At 49.6% G+C, this 17710-nt stretch overlaps 1 protein-coding gene across 9 annotated transcripts in view; it reads right to left on the bottom strand.

Annotated features, from left to right (window-relative positions):
- Window positions 1-581: 581 nt before the first annotated feature.
- The window catches only part of BCL2L11 (BCL2 like 11), a 49294-nt gene continuing 32165 nt past the window's right edge, over window positions 582-17710 (bottom strand). For 6 of the 9 annotated variants that reach the window (XM_040496712.1, XM_040496714.1, XM_040496715.1 and 3 more), the window contains 2 exons: window positions 17518-17627; window positions 582-5004 (listed from right to left, as the gene is read on the bottom strand). In XM_040496712.1, the coding sequence (XP_040352646.1) occupies window positions 4906-5004; window positions 17518-17627 (209 nt within the window). In that variant the 3' untranslated portion in view covers window positions 582-4905. Of the gene's footprint in view, window positions 5005-14228; window positions 14351-17517; window positions 17628-17710 lie in introns of all 9 variants that reach the window. The other 3 variants (XR_005797305.1, XR_005797306.1, XM_040496720.1) reach the window with 3 other exon arrangements.

The raw sequence follows: 17710 nt of genomic DNA, 5'->3' as shown, positions 1-17710 counted from the left end.
GGATTTTATAGCCTATGCCCCCAAACCAAGCTTTACGGTCTCTGTCATCCCTTACACCAAGTGCACACTCACTGTGGAGCACAGTGCCCCCAGCACTCAACTCAGTGAACCCTCCCAAGGCGGCAGCGGTCAGTTCACACCTGGGGCCCCAGACACGTGTTGGTGATCCCCTCGGCTCTGCAGACAAGCCCTTTCCGCCAGAGTCAAACCAGACTTCCCACCTTTTGTTTTTTCTTCCAACTATGAGAGGGGATGAGATGGCAGGGAATCTGCCCTGATCACTAATCAATACAGAGCTGGCTCCTAGTACCACCCCCCCCCCCCCCAGGTGCTGAGTCATATCTGCCTATGTGGGCAGAAAACCATGCAGAAGGTCCCGCCAGCCACTTCAAAACTCTTAAGAGTGGTTTGCTTTTAAGTATGCTACACAGAATTGTCTTCGAGCGAGAATTCACAAAACCTACACGTAGGTAATACATTCTGTGACTGACAAAGGGCAGAGGTGTGGGTGTGCAGATACTGATGCAGAACTCCAGCTGTCTCTCCACCATTCTGTGAAACAAATCACACAGCTCACCAAAACTAGTTGAAAGTTTTATTTGTATAAACTTCATTAAGAACATAAAAGATTAAGTTTCTTAAAAAAAAAAAAATCTGCAGTTATTTACAGCAGTATTGCACAAGTAAAGTGGCAATTACCCTGTCGAAATTCATCAGTGCAAAACACAAGTAAGCCAGGGAAATTGCAATACAAATGCTACATACGCTGGGTCCTAGGAAACAAGTTAGTGATGGGTCAGTATACAGACAGATCAGTGCTATTTATAAATGTGTACCTGATGAGTTCTGATACAGTAACTAGTGGTCACAGAATCTGGACATACGACTTAGGAGAGTTTCTAAAGTCAGGTTTCCGGATGAAAGTAGTCAAGTTACCTAGCTGGGAGCTTGAGGAACGCTTCTCAGATGCAATGCCGTTGGAGAACAGGAGTCACCTCAGCTGGCTTAGCGTCACGTGTGGACACACCCCTGCACACGCGTGTGTGCAGAGTGGGCACACACAGGCACCAGGCTAAATCAGCAGGGATGACTGAACCATCTACTGACACGGACCCACTAGGAAGTCTCTAAAGCTTCCAAGCAGCTTTCACATCGTAACATCCAGTCTAGTGGGGCCCTCAACCTCTCTCAAAGGCAACAGAGAAGCAGAAGACAACAACCTGAAGAAGCAGGCTGATCAAATGTAGGGACCAAACGGCTCAGGGCTGGGGACGGGGGTAGGGTCTGTACAAGTAGCTCCTGAAGACCATTTAGTCCACACCTCAAAGCACAGGACACAGCGGGTGGGGGGTAATTCAACTACTCACCAGTTGCCAAAAAGGGATTGGTGGCATGAGGTGGTCCTGAAGTCACTCCCAAGGCAGGAGCCACCTGTCTCCCCTGTCCCTTCCTCCTGCCCCTGAACCACTCACTCCATGGCAGTACCTCCAGAGCGGGCACGCTTCTATTTCTCTGAACGCTGAATTGTCAGGGGCAAGTGTTCAATAGAAAGATCTGTCCCAACTGCCAATGATACATTAAAAAAAAAAAAAAAAAGATACGGCCCGGTGTTAATAGAATTTGCTTCCATGAGAAGCTCGCTCTTTTGGAATAAAAAGTCACTGGATATTTCTTGTAGAATTTGGTAATCTGCAAATGGTCCCTCATTGATGGCGAAGCACAGACTTCATCAAAAGTAGAGCAAACCCCAAGAACTGAAACCCATGTGACCAGAAACTATAGGAACCAAAGCTGGAGGGCCAGCCTGGGAAGACCGTGTAGCTCAGGGAGCTGAGCGGTCACCACGTCAGAGTCAAAAAGCGATTAATGGTACAGCAGGGGGGTGGGGGGGGGGGGGGGCAGGGAGGTCAACACTTTTCAAAACTTAAGACATTAAATAAGCAGGAAATAAATATACAATATTTCTACAAGTTACAGCATTATGAAACAGTAGGACACATTACATAGAAAAAGAATCTACAATATTTACAATCCTCAAATCTGAAAAAGTTTAGTAAAAACAGTGATTTTTACTCATTTATGCTGTACAAAATTTTACAAGAAAGGTAAAGGAAACACAATTGCACACAGACATTTGGCTCAGTTGGTAAGTAAAATGTGACCTCCTAATCTAATAAATAGTCAAAATATATACATAATCAAGAAGGGGAAAACAGGAGAAAGTTGTTCTCTACTGCATACACTTCCATCAGACGGAATTTTTACCTGGTTTCTCCACAACCACCCAAAAGAGTTCTTCGTAAACTCCCTTCTAGGCAGGAGCACAGTTAACTGGAAGCATTACTCATGAAAGTATTTTGTATGTGTTTATTGCATTTCTGTGCTAAGTCACAGGACACTTTCTACAAACCTCACGTGAGAAGAGGTGGTCAAGGCACAAAACCCGCATTCAGTTTCCAAAAAGGGATCTAGCCACATTGTGTTTTCTACAAAAAGTAAAAGAGAAAATACAAGGTCTACCACAGTAGGCATACCTTCCAGAGGCATCTTGATAAACAGACGCATACAGTACAGAAACGTCCAGTCATCTCTCTTGAGTCCTGGTGCGATAGCTTGCTCCTTAATACTACAATTCATAGAATCTCCTATCTCCTCACGAGCTGCTTCCGCGGCCAGCCTGGAGGCCAGGAGGCCACCGAGCCAGAGGTAAACCTGTACATGTGGCCAGCACACAGCCCTCGGGCCCCGCTCCCAGGGAGCCGCAGTATTGCAGAAACAGAGTAAAGTGCCCCAGTCGGAGAGACTGGCACTGAGTGTGGAGGTCCTGGGTCGGGGCGAGGCGTCCAGAACCGAATGTCTTTGGTGTGTGTGTGTCCAGCAGGCCCACCGTTGCCTTACAGCCGCGTGGACTTTACAACCCTACAAAGGGGTTCGAGACACATCGAAAACGCAAGCTGACACTCAACACAGCTTTAAAAACTATTCAAGACCCCAAGGAGAGTTTGGGGGATACGAAAATTCTAAAAAAGGAAGGATATTTGGAAGCAAATCTCTCTACCTAAAAGAAAAAATGTATATGCTATAGATACATATATATATATTTATATTTATATAGAATTATGAAGATACAAATGAATGAATTTCCCCACTTAATTTAATAATGTGAAAACACTGGTCCTCTTAGGGGCCAACAGCAAAACAAGAGCTGTTGGTGCTGACTCGGTTTGATGTATTTCCCTCAAAAAGCTGTTTAATGGTCTGATGTTTCAAAGACTGTCAGAGTTATAGGGTTCACGAAATGATCTCCACCTCCCTTCTTTTCCTGCTTCCTGATCTTTTTCCTGGGTCTCCCCAGTTAACTGCCTTTGCGATGATGGCCCAACTCATGGGCTCTCCGTCCCAGAAAGGGGGAGAAAGAAAGAGCAGCCCCAACAGAGGTGGACGCACGCAGGGCGCTCCCACAAAACCCAACCGTCCCGAGGGAAATGGAACAAGTCAAACCGACAGCTGTCAGGAGGCTGAGAGGCCGCTTCAGATCTGTGCTCCGACGGAGGATTTTGATGGCACTGCCGAAGGCGGGATTAAGCCTTCGTTTCAAAACGGATTCAGGGGGGTGGGAACCAAGCGTCAGGCATCAAAGGCCAGATGAACTTGGGAGTTGGGACGAAAAGCCCGGATGCCCAGGAAACAGCCGTCTCAAGCCCCAAGGCCTGTGCCAATTCCCACGAGGGCCGGGGCCCGGACACCTGCAGTCCAAGGAACTCAGCTGCGAGGGGGCGTGCTCACCACCTGTGGCCGCACGCAGACAGTGCACCTGTGACTACGGGAAAGTCTGCAGCCAGAAAAGCCGACGGTGCCTGTCTGTGCTGTTACTGCCAGTCCTTCCTCAGGACACTTCTAAATGACGAGCCCATCGAAACCAAAGAAGACCAACATGAAGCCCGTCCCAGCGTGCATGATACAGGCAGATCCTAACTCATGTCCTGACCCCATTACCTTTTATCACGAGCACGCGCTGGACCAAATCTGCGCATCGCCGTCCAGGCAGACCCGAAGAGCATCGCCAGGGGAGATAAGGAAAAACACACGGAGAAGAGCCTTAAACTTTTTGCCACAGGTGCAATTGAATTTGAGGAGGTAAGTAAATATTTACAAGATGGGAGTGGCATATCAATACAGGCTGGTAACAGACCCTCTGCCCCTTTAATCAGTTCCATTTCATAAGAACTTTTTGGTATTAATAATAATGGTAAAAAAAAAAAAAAAAAAAAAAAAACAACAAACCAAAACAACAAAGTATGTCAAAGAGGCAATGGCAGGGAAGGGAGGGGGCCATATCATACCTCTCCCGTTTAAAAATTCTGTACAGTAATCTCTAAAAAGAAACTAAGGCAGCTTTATAAATTAGCTGGCTCAGTTTCCACTGCAGAGTGTACATAATCCTCTGAGAGTAGGCAACAGGTTCTTAAAATTTTAGTACAAAAATCATTCACGAGTTGGTTAAAAAGTTTCCATTTCCTTTTTGAAAAACCTGCTCTTATTAAAGAAGGTGGAAAAAAAACCCACACCGCGTGTAAACACCATTCTTGCATAAAATCCTGCTCCAAAGAACCATGATTTGTACATAAAATTTTTTTTTTTTTTTTTTTTTTTTTTTAAGAATCCTCCCTCATTTACATTCACAACAAACTTCCATTAGAAATTCTGCTGTGTGGTGAACAGAAAGGTCCGGTCCACATGCAGCGCGGCGTCCTCGGGAACGCGTTGGCCGGCCTGCCCGCACGCCCCGTCGGGGACAGGGCCGCTGGCTGCACAGCAGTGGCCCCCAGAAATTGTGGTGCTGGGGCCTGCTGGCGTGAACACGTGAAATGTCTGCACACATGTGGCTCCGCGAGGAACCCGTCGTCACTGCAATCGCCATACCAGGCGGACGATGTAACGTAACAGTCGTAAGATAATCATTTGGGGCTGGGCTTCGGCTGCTTGGTAATTATTCAAAAAGACCTGAAACGACAATAGGAAAGGTTCTTAGTTTCTCAGCCCTGATGTTATTTTTTGGGTGGGGGAATGCCTATACTTAAGCGAACCACCAATCCCACTGTTACCCAGCTCGGGAGGCACCCCATCTTCTGAACACGGGTTCTTCCCCGAGACTGCGAAAGGGGAGGCCCTCCTACCACCTCCCTTGCAGAGGAAGACCTCACTGCGTAGACAGCAGTAGACTGAATGATCTGCTGCTTTACAGGAACCCAAAGAATGCTTGGAGCCTCAAAGAGAATCCTTGAAACTCTGTTTGCTTCTCTAAAACACTATCCTTTCTAGGTCATCGTTGGCCAGAACTGCCTTGATCTGGAAATGCATCAACCTCTGTGCAGGTGCTGGAGAAAAGCCATGCCATTCCCATACTCCCGCGCCCCCCCCCCGCCCCGCCTTAACTGGAGTTGGGTGTCCCTTTGAAAGAGGCAGGGGTGGAGGGGACAGAAGAGAGATGTGAAGGAAGTCTCTAACTACCCAGGTTATTAACCTTCAAATCCGTCGACACCCCAAGGGTGAATTTCTGGTAGCTGCAGTTTACTTGAGCACACACGGGCAGCGTCAACCCTCATCCTCCCGCTCCACATGGGGAGCAAAGAAAAAGCAATTAAAAAATTTTAAAGAGCCTCCTTGCCGGTGACTACCCTATGTTTATAAGCTGACAAACTGCTCAAAAGGAAACTGCTGGATTAAAGATCTCAGCGGTCTCAGAGGTCCTCAGGTCTTCCGAAGAGTGCCCACCTTGGCGTTCTAATCCATTCTGCCGGTAAAGCGCAAGGTGTCAATTCAGAGCAGCCGAAGCCAGCAATGGAACACACCTGCCTCTTACACCAGGAGCTACAACCCGTTTCGCAACCCAGGCCTGCAATCCATCCTGGTCGTTTCCTTAATGAGTCATCCGTGCCCAGGACCGGCTCTTTGCCATCCGGGGCTCTCCACGAACCCCGTGCTCACGTGCGCAGGGTGAAGCTTCCAACGCACCACCGCGGAACCGCCACCGCCGGCCCCAAGTCGGGCTGGGAACGAGTGTCCTGTCTCACACACAAACAGGGCCCACAGACGCCAGCTGCGAGCGGAGCCCCTGCCCTGTTTACACGAGCTCCCCCAGCCTGTCTGACAGAATGGGATTGTGATACGGCCAGGGCATTTCCCGTTCTCCTTCCATACCCAGACTGGAGGAAATCAGCTTTCTGTAAGCGATTCCTGTACAGGCGCTCTGTAACCACAGTCTGTGATTTTTATCTGTTTTACACACGAGATTGCTTTGTTTTGATTTAACTTTCAAAATTACTTTGCTTTTTCTGTGTGTGTGAGAATAATTTAGGGGAAGGTTAATTTTAGTTTAGACTAATATTCATAGGTTGAAAGAGGCTTATTCAAAATAAAACCACGACTTACTGAAACGAAGAAGGCGTAAATGCAGGGCTAAGCAATCCCTTCAAGGTGGGAAATCTCATGTCAGCCAGGTGTCATTACCAGCCTCAGGGAGGCCAGAGAACGGGGTCTAAGTGACACCAGCAAGGCCCATTAGTGACAGATCCCAACTGCTTACACTTAGCTAATTTTACATTCAAGAACTGGCTGCGTCGGCGAGGAGAAATCTTCCACCCACCCTTTGAGGACATCAGGTGGACGAGAGTGGCCATGACAGCAGACAGGACTCACTTCGCGAGAAGTCTTTCCAAGTGTTTAAGAGTCCTGCTTTCATCTTAAATGTAGGGGGCATGGGGCGTGTTCCAGGGAAGGCGGGGCGGAGGCGGGGACAACGCAGGAAATTCTGGAGAAAGGAACCCCCAATCCCTGACAGACGACAAGATGCTACCACCACTCAGGAAGGGCAGTGGGACGCCTGCCCCCTCAGGCAGCACGCGAGACAACACGGCACGCGCTTTCAAGCCGGCGAGAAACTGCTTTTGGACAGCATTCAACGGAGGAAGCCGTTACGACCGAATCCAAAGAAGGGCCACGCCAGCCCAGAAAACCTTTGACAGCTGGCGCGGCTGGCACAGCTCCGTGGGCACGGCCCATCCCTCCAGAGCAGCTGGATGACGGGCAGCTCCCGCTTCCCACAGACTCCCCGCCTTCCAGCACCTGCAGCCGTACGAATCAGCTGGTTTGCGGGAGGACACCGTAGGTGCCCGAAGATGCCAGTGTGGGGCAGGCGGCGCGAGGGCCACAGCGGGTGAGGACGCCCGGCCAGGCTCCAGCTATCAGCGCCAAGCACACGACAGCGGCACAGCCAGCACGAGATCTCAGACCTCTGGCCTCCGGGGCTGTGGATAAACACATTTCTGTTGTTCAAGCACTCCCTCCCCCGCAGTCTGTGGTACTTTGTTACAGCAGCCTTAGCGAATGAACACACACTCTCGGGCTACGTGCTAAGCGGACGTTCTTGGTCCTTCCCCCTTTAGAAAAACAACACTTTTCAGGTCAGGGTTGTGGAACGCTGTTTTAATCAAACTCATTCAAGTCCTTTAGTAAGGTACATCAATATGATGCATTTGGATAAAGGGCATCATTAAAAAAATGAAACATGCTACTAAGTACAAAGAATTTATGTATTACAGCGATCTCTTTCGCTCATACACACACACACACACACACACACACACACACACACACAATCACAAGTGCTCAAAGGGTAGGCCCCATCCTGTTGGGTCTTTTTAGCTCCATGGTCTAGATCACGAACTATATATATTATTTGGGGCAATTGACTTTTATGGCTATCCCATGTGCCCAGAAGATGGACTCCCTCAACATTCAGCTTTGTGTCTCCCTCCAGGAACCAATTCTGACAGTTCGTGCTCCTCTCTGGGCGAGGGGCTCCCGCAGCCCCCATGCCTCCTTGCATGGGGGCAGGGGGTGTGCTGGGGCCCAACTCTGAAAGCAGTTATCTGCATCCATAGGCCTGATGGGCAATACCTATGTCATCGGCAAAGAGTGCAGAACAGCACCGCACAGCCCATCCCAAGGGCTATCCGTGGGTGCCACCCACAGCGACCACTGCCCTGCCTGTGGAATCATGATGCAGGTTCCCACTCTGCGGGCGGAAAAACACCTACACGTTCTGGCAAAAATGGGAGCCCTGTGCCAAAACGGAGTCAAGATGCTGAGGGTCCTTCCTGTTCAGAGAAAAAAATGCAACAGCATCTCTTTTCAAGAAGCTCACGCTCTGGTGGGGAATCGCCATACAAATAAATAGCAGGATAGCAGGACAACGGCAATACAGAGGTTAATAAAAGGACAGAGAAAGCAGCGCTTGCCAGAGGCAAGTGGGGGCCTGGGAGAGCCAGGGCAGGAAGGCACAGAGGTGAGCCCAGGTTCCCTGGTGTAGACTCGAGTTCTCTGCTTTGAAGATATGGAAAGTGTCCTTGGAGACCGCGTCACGAGCATTCAGCATCCCCAAACGGTTCTCTTACGTCCACACCAGAGGACACAGGCTCACCTGGGTGGCAGCTGGGGGGCGGGGCTGTGCCAGGGAAAAGTCCTCAAGTGGGGACAAGGTGGACTTACCAGGGCCGACCCCATACAGGGCGGGGAGCTGGGGCACTCTGGGCCACTCCAGCCTGAAACACATGGCTGGGGCGGGGGGGCTGGGGCTCCCTCTGTCTACAGCAGCCAAGAGGAGAGAGCACGAGCGGACAGAGCACCAGCCGCCACGGTCGTTTCCGCACAAGGACCATCTTCAACTTACACTTGACACAATCAACCAAGTACTGGGATTTAATTACACTTTAAGGCCAAAATAATCACAGTAAAACATCCTCTCCTGCCCAATCCAGGGAGGCAGGTATGCAGATACAAGAGACCCTGATCCCATCCCAGGCTGCCCGGAGAACTGGCCAGGAGGACCACCGACCGCATGCCTGCAGAGCACAGCTCTGGACTTGGCTCCACACTCCCGCAGGCAGGGGCGAGCCCTGCCTCTGAAAAGCAGCCCAAGACATACCAGGTCTTCAGACTCTGTGCGCCCCAGCTTGGGGTCCAGACGAATCACCTGACGCCACCATTAAACAAAATGGCGTGCCACACACCTCTACAGTCTTCACAACAATGCTGCGAGCCAGTACAGCTCGCTTCTCCACGTCACGGATACGAGGACATTGACCAAGCTTGTGGAATCAAAATCAAGAACCATCAAGTGCTCCCAACAAGTCAACTCAGACTTCAGCACTGCGTAGAACACACTAGCTCACCGATCCGCGCACCAAAGGCTGGTCCAAACCCCATGTGGCTGCACCAAATGACTCAGTAAGTACAACACACACGTATTCACTCAGCATTACTCAAAGGAGCTTAACCATAAAAACACACAAATGAGATAAAAACAAAAGTTAAGAGAGGTCAGAAATGACATCGAGGAAGAGAGACTTATCCTGGGAACCAGGGAGGGCTGAGATCTACTGCAGAAGAGCCATCGTTTAGCCGAGAGTTTCCTGGCAGTCAAAGTAACAAGGGAAACATGGCACTATCTTTACCATTTTATCAAAGGCAGATCAATAGCAAATTCTAAGAGACAACCCAAAAAGCAAGGAATGCCTAGAAAACTGAGACACACAGCAATTTTTAAACTTGTTCAAAAACCCCTTTCTCATACAATCTCAACACCGAATACCTAAGAGGCCCTAAACTGTTTTCTGTCTCTTTTTTTAAAAAGATTTATCTACTTTGAGAGGGAGCACGCAAGCTGCAGAGGGGCAGAGAGAGAGGGAGAGAATCCCAGGCAGGCTCCATGCTCAGCGCAGAGGCTGACGCGGAACTCGATCTTGTGAACCGCGAGATTACGACCTGAGCCGGAATCAGAGCTGGATGCTCAACTGACTGAGCCACCTAGATGTCCCTTCTCTTTTTTAAAATAGATACACCTTTCAGTGGTAACATGCTAGAAGAGACCGAATTCTGGCCATGAGACTCTGAGAAACAGGGAACCTATGCTCCAGATCAAGCAAGTGAGGATACGTCAGGTGACTGTCTGTCTGGATGGTGTCTGCTCCCCAAGGCACTACGGCGGCACCTTCCGGGACAGTGCTGAGTGTCGCCACAATCAAAGATGGCAGGGTGGGAGGGGGGCAGAGAGCGGCGTCAGTGATCCCGATGGAAGACCACCATCAACCTAGAGAGAATTTTAAATGACGAGAGAGGGAGACAGAGAGGAGAGAGGAAAAGGGCCCCCAAACGTGGACGTCTCCAGGAGGATGTGGGCTCTCTGCACCCTGGCCCAGATTTGAGCGCTCGGTTTGCCATCCCACTGCTGTCAGGGTTCAGGCTGATGCTGCAGTGCTGCCCAGAAGCCAGATTCATTTTCTCTCCATCACCAAGGCAACGTGTGCATTTGCATAGCGCGCGCCTCGCGTGCTATGATGTCAACACAGCTGTGGCAAGGGTGCCGGGAGGCCCTCCCCCGGATGTGGTGTTCCCACTCAGCGACCAGGAGCCAGCTCTCCCGCAGTGCTCACCAAGCGACCGGGGCCGCGGCTGACCTGCAACGGTGGAGCCGCAGACGAGTGCCATTTGCATGAATCCAACTCCTTCATTTTTGATGCATCATCTCAAAGAAGAGGTCCGTGGAACAACCACTTCTCCGGTTGCCTTCCAGTCAGGCCTGCTGTGCACTGGGTTGGCTTCTGGCAGGGCACAAGCCACCCCTCTCCCGGGCACGTCTCTAACTCGCCGGCCCTCGGACCCCAGACCCCACCCCGGCTAATGTGAAGCGCCCCCCGATCGTCCCCGGGAGGTGTGGCACCACACCGTGGCCCACCACAGAGAAGCCAGAGATGGTTCTCACGTCTCCCGTGTGAGGCTCCACCAGACGAAATAAATGTCAGCCTCGGAGCAAGAACACACAGTTCCGAAATTCCCCGGCCTCAAAAGGACGATGAGACGCACTGTACCCACCACCTGAACCTCTCTGCTCTGGTTCGGCTGGGAGAAGTCTAGCGGGGGGCGGTGAGACGTCTGCAGGCCGGCCAAGCCCTGCCTCCTGCGCCTCTTCATTTCCTCAAGAGGATTAAAAAACCCCCGTTAGACCTCTCTGAAGTCCCCCTCCAGGCACCTGCACCTCTGAATGGTTCTGTGTGAATGGCCCAGCGCCCCCCCTCCCGCGAGGCAGCCGTCCAGGTGTACCCACCGGCCACGGCAGATGCAGCACTCGCGGGCAGGGTGAACGGGCACCACGGCACCCGGCGTTGCCCACCCAGCCATTTAAACACACCCCAGCGCCCCAGTCTCACCTCCTGTTTTTGTGCACCCAGACAGACCCAGCACGCATCAGTAGGGCCGAACACAACTTGTTCCACAAGGCAGAAGGTTGAATGAAACATAGAACAGGTGGAAACTCTGGTAGCATCTCTAAACTTTGAAGACCACCCGGGAACTGTTTCAGCTCTAGTTCAACGAGACGCCAGAACGATGGGCCAGGGACGAGAGCGATTTCTAGCCCCATCCCCTGAACATTTCCGCACGACCTTCACCACATCCCTAAGAGACGGACAGAAACTGGGGCTCCCAGACATTAACGGATGGAGTCGGGATTCCAGACCTCACCCTGAAATTCTCACACTTATCCACGAGTCCTGCTTTCCTGTAAGCTCACGCTTTATCCCCAAGTCGCGGAAAACCCTTGTTCAGAAAACCTGTGACCCGCAGTCACTGCGGGGATCAGCTGAGGTCTCAGAGGTCTCAGGGAAAAAACAGTCAGGGCTGAAGCCATAGGAAGGGTGACTCTTGGATCACACAGGCTCCAGCATCTCTGTGATGGGGGTTGTTGGAAGGCTCTTAAAACCACAACACCGAACAACTTCCTCCAACTGCGAGAAAAACACAAAACCTCCTGAGAACTGTATCACAGATAAATGGTGGGCACCAATTTACTGAAGCTACTCCCAATGGTTTTTGCCATGAAAACGGTCTTTCTGTAAACTCATGGGCAACTCACCATCTCATGAGATAGGTGTAGTTTTAAATTTAATAGGTGATATGCAAATTTCCCACTATGGTTTGCTCAGACAGTAATAGGAAATGGCTTATTTTATTAAACGCCTACATTCAATTAACGAAGGCCTCAAAAGAAGGTTGTCAGAGAACACGTTTTCTCTGGGTGGATGTTCAGCTTATGCTATTACCAAACAAGCCACAAATTCGTTCTCTCCCTCGTACGCTATCTACAGAATATCGTCTATAAAACGAAGAACCACACAGCACAGGGAATTCACATCACAGGAAGGACAGCACAGAAAGTTTTCAAATTCGGATATAGTCTATGAAAATGCTAATGGCTGGCTCTTCAATTAAACTTTTGCTTCCATCTAAACCTGTCTGCAAGCCACCTTTCCCTCTCTATTTTGTCTGGTTCGGTGCTACTCTTCAGTCTACATGCAGTTCAGCCAACTCGTGCCTGTACATGCCTGGGACAGAAGTAGGAAGTAGGCAGTGTAAACAAAGGATACACTGTTTCTCCAGACCGAACAATGAAAGGGTTTTCATTCACTTCTTGGCCCAGCTAGAGGGTCTGGCGTAGCTTCCCATGCTGTTGCTCATTGCTGTCCACTCACCAGGACGTCCCCAAGTCGTTGCCAACCGAGAGCAGTCCACCTTAGCACAGAGCAACGCAGGCCTGACAACCTGAGTGCAAAGCACCGAGGAGGCCACAAGAGGTAAATGATCCCAGCTTTGGTACAGGGGTGGGGGAGGCAGATGCTGGTTAAAAGACTGGTCTAATTACCCCAAGAGCACATGTGCTTATGTTCTGAAGGCCCGGCACACGCTCCACAGACTTGGACTGCGCCCTTAGCCCACGGCTAAGAGTCCCATCCGAGTGGACGCTGTCCCGAGAACCGGTGATGAGCACACGGCGCTCCACGCTGCACCACGGCTACATGCAAGCCCCTCGCTCTCTCCGTGAAGCTCGAGACAGAGATCTAGCTTCTCCGAGACATCTTCCTCCCTACAGGCCCACTGCCACCCACACTCCCCAGCGTTCACCAAGAGCCCGGGCACGGGGAGCTGGGACAGTCAGGGCACCGTGTGGGTGCAGGTCATCATTCAGCCTTCCAGGGGCTGCGCGACCTCCACGGACCCCTGGGCTTTGTCCTGTAACACGCGTTATGTGCGCCTGCACTGCTGGGGCCCTTGTATGCTTGACGACAGGTGAAAATGCACCAGCGGGCTGCCGCTGGCCAGATCTATCATAAGTTGAAGGATCCAAATAAGCACGGAGAGTAATGCATAGTAACCTGTTGAACTAAAAGGGACCCGTGAATTTAGGTCCACAAACAAAACGAACACACACTCGGGAAGGGAACTTCTTCCTCCTCTACACACACTTTCCTTCCAGGGCAGATGGAGACACACGGACTGGAGAGTAGAAGACGCCACCTCTGACCAGAGTCAGCCTTGCCAGCAACAGGACAAAGGGACTCCCTGGGCCTCCCAGTGCAAACTCTGGATGGAGGAGGCCACAGTGTCACTCCTGTAGTATTCCTGCCCAAAACACAAAACTCAAGTCTCATCGTGAGGGGAGATCAAACAAACTAGAGTCTCTATGAAGTGTCTTCCAAAGTGTCAGCGTCATGAAGACTGAGAGAGAATTGGTTCCAAGTCAATGGCATCAAAGCGATGAAGACAACTCAACTTAACGCAGGATTCTAAACCGGATCTTGGACCGGAAAAAAACCTTTTTTTTTATCTTACTATAAAGGACATTTTGGCACAACTGGTATCATTTGGATGAAGTCCACAGATTACATAACGGTACTGCAACATTGTTAATTTCCTGATTTTGAGAACTACACTGTGGTTATGTGAGAGGCCACTTTCATTAGTAGGAAATACACACGATGCACTGAAGAGTAAGAGGGCATCACACCTGCCACTTACTCTCAAACCGGGCAGAAAACAACGCGCACACGGGTAGAAAGAGGGAGAACATTAAAGCCAATGTGGCAACATGGGAACAGTGGGGAACTTAGGTGGCGGACGGAAGGGGGTTCTTCGTACCATTCTTGCAACTTTCACGTGAAGTCTGCAGTTATTTCAAAACAAAAAAGTCACAAAAATACACCAGACTTGGAGCAGTCAAACTGACCAGGCAGAGGGGGGGCACACAGGCCACTCTGCCCTGGCAGGGTCGTGCGGGGGCAGTGACATGGAGTCACAAGAGAGAAAGGGAACATGCACCGGGACTTTGCGCTCACCTGTGCCTCTCTCACCTCCTCCAAGGGTTCAGACTGCACAGCTCCGTGGCACAGGCTTCCCCACTGCCCTTAAGTGGACTGAACACATGACAACTACAGGACACCTTCCTCTATTGCTCTAACTGAAAAAACGGGAAAATATCCTGTCAGGCTTCGCAAGGCTCATGGCAGTAAAAGACCAACACTTTAGAAAAGGCACTGTAACAGTATTAAGCACATAAAGACACTACGTATTTAAAATGCTAACATCCATTAAAAAGCAACTGTCGTAAAGCAAGGCAACGGCGTGTACCACTCACCGAAGAAGTAACTCCTCCCAGCCCCCCCACCCCCACCCCGTGAGCCAGCGGGTGACGTGAATGCATTACTTCCCGCTACAGCCTCCCATTTCCTCCCCAGATTCCCACCCCCACTATTCAACAACAGACCGTCCATCAATGTGGCTGCAGGCTAGGGATTATTTTTAACCTAACAACTACCAAGACAGGCATCTGGAGCTTTGGGGGGGGGGGGGTCACCGTGTCACCATCCAGGGTCTGGTGTTTTGAACTGGTTCTTCATTTAAATCTGGAGAATGTATTTGCCTCTGTTTTAGAAAAATCAGGTTATAACCTACAGTCTGTCCCTAGGCCTCCCCCGATATCCCAGCCTACTTAGAAAGCTAGAGTCCCTTAAATGATCAGTGACTGCATTTTCCCAGTGGTTGACTTTTTTAAAGGGATGCAAAACAAGGTTCACAACCAGAAAACCATGTGATAGTGCAATGAAACTAACGGACATTTATTTCGCCAAAAGCACTGAGAACAAACAGGTTACATCTCATTTGAATAAACAGAGATGGCCATCTTAAATATCCTCTGAAACACTGGACTGTGACAGAACCTGGGAGAAAAGGAGGAGAGGAAGGATATAACCTGCTAGACACCGTTCCCTCACCTCCAAGGGACAGGCAAGGTGATGGCAACAACACAACGGCCTGTGACCCAAATGCATGTGACTTGGGACTATCCACCTCGAAGGCCTATGTGAGGATGGCCGTGGGCTTGGCTGTGCGCCAACCCTCATGCCACACTTGGCCCGTGTCTTAGCGCTGACCACACAGGCCACCACGGTGTGTGCATGGTGCATCAACCAGGTCCATCCGGGGGACGCCTTGTAGAGTCACTGATACTCCGTGTGAGTTTAAAGAGAAACTTGCACACAATATCCTTATAAGACACCTGGCTGTGTGGCCAAAGGCTCTGATCCAGTCCCTGAGAATGGAGCTGTGTGGGCTCATGTTGGTGTCCAGAGCTTCTGGACTCTGAAGGCAACAGAGCCCAATGGCCTCACGTCTCTTGGGCAGCCCCAACAAGTCAGATCTGGCCTAAGGACATCTATAAACCCCTTCAAGGTGGGGGAAGAAGGCAGGCCCAGCACAGTGGTCACTTCGCTGCTTAGGCTAACCCAAGAGGCCACTATATCATCTTTTCCCGCTGAATTATGGACATGTCCCCCAGAATCAGCCTGCCCTCTTCAATCGCGGTCAGCCTCCCCACCCCAACGTGAGGTCCTCATCATGAATGCACTGGGGTCCTGATTCTGCCCAATCCCTCCTGGTCCACCGGGAGGGCCGAGTCCAGTCACACACAGGAACACCAAAATGCCTTCAGGGAAACCAAGGCAAAGCAGCTGGGGGTGCTGGGAGGAGGAGAATAATTTTAGTGGCAAATTACAAACCAATCAACCTTGCAAAAACAATGACCACTTCAGAGCTAGGCTGTGAAGGAATTTATACGCTGTAACCATCAGATGTAGGATGCTCGGTACCCTTGCCAGCTAAAGACAGCCACGTAAGAAACTCCTGAACTCATTCATCAGTGTGACATTTCTCATTTAATAAGAGAATCATACTAAAGCCCATTTCCCATCAAACACAACCACACACACCCACAGGAATGTACGAAGGGGATCCAGAGTAAGTTTTCAGAGCATCCCTGGCTTCCGTACCAATGACTCTATACTGAAGAAATTAATGAAAGACCCTCTGAAAATAGGAGGATGTCTCCATGTGCCTAAAAAAAGTTTGAAAAGCATCGTATGGACGGGAAAACAAGAATGACTAAAAGCAATTAACAGGTAACATCTACTTAGCAACAGCTAGCTACCAAAGAGGCCAACGATGAAAGACGGACAGAAGTACTGGGGTATTCTAAGCATGACCTCTCCTTCCAGAAAAAAAGATAGGAAAAAAAAAAAATCTCGAAGAGATACTTCTATGAAGTGTAACGTTCAGAAGCCATAATATTCAGAAAGAAAGAAAAAAAAGGAGCCAGAAGACAAGACACCATAAGAAAGGATGGTAGTATCAATTGTAACATTTTCTACAAAATAAGATGTGTCTTCTTTTTAGATAAATCCACAAGAAATATCTTCATACTTGGTTGTTTGAAAAAAATGTCAACAAGCCAAAATTTCATTATAGGACACATCTGCTCATGTACCCTGTGCAGAAGTACTCGCCTACACTCCTAACAGCCCTAACTCCCGGACTGAAAGCTTACTTACGCATTTAAAAATGTCGTCCATGGGCTAAAGGCGTCCAAATGGTTATATCTGTTGCCACTGGGCAAAACAAACAAAACGTACACTGTGTCTACAGAAGAAGATGTAGGGAAGTTCTGTTTTGTTTTGCTTTTTAATCCACAGCACACCTCAGAATTTCAGTGGCAGTCAATTCAAGGTATAAAATGGTTAGACCCCAGATCACAGACCACTGACTGATGGCCTCCTAATACATTTCTGTAAATGGACACTCGAGGATAGCAATGCGGACTGAAAGGGCAATGGTTGTCCTGCTCTGTCACATTACAGGGGTGACATTCTATGACTCTCACTGGCATCATTCCTTTTGGCTGAGTAAAGATGCAAGTTCTCCTACTTTTTTAACTTTGACCCAAACGACCCAGAGGGAATGAAGAAACACTCTATACAGACTGGAAACCATATTGCTATTTATGTGGGAATATTTCAAAGCCTATTGATAATTCCTTTGTTAGCACGGATGTGTTCAAGTCCGTGCTCATGAAATCCCTTTGCCACCTTGTACTGTATTTCATTACCATCACTTAAAAAATTCATCCACAAAACGTTTTAAAATGGGAAACGGGAAAGGAGAAACCCTGGTAGGTAAGACATAAGTGATACCTCACATTTCCAGAATAAGTACAGAATTATGACTGGTCGCCTTAAAAAAAACTTGTGGGGAGGGGGAGGGTGTAGGGAGAAGGGGTAAATAAAACATCATTACCCTCCTTGGGTAATATGCATTAAATTCGTCTCCGATACGCCGCAACTCTTGTGCAATCCATATCTCCGGGCGCATATCTGCGGGTACAGCCTGAGGCTGCCTCATGGAAGCTGCATCAGAACAAACAGAACAAAAATCACATGGTTTTCCATAAATCAGTTAGCAAGTTCCAAAGGCAACTTTCTAGAAGCAA

This window comes from Herpailurus yagouaroundi, unplaced genomic scaffold, assembly GCF_014898765.1.
Source record: "Herpailurus yagouaroundi ecotype Mexico unplaced genomic scaffold, PumYag 188, whole genome shotgun sequence".
Lineage (NCBI taxonomy): Eukaryota > Metazoa > Chordata > Mammalia > Carnivora > Felidae > Herpailurus > Herpailurus yagouaroundi.
This window is presented reverse-complemented; position numbering and strand designations above follow the sequence as displayed.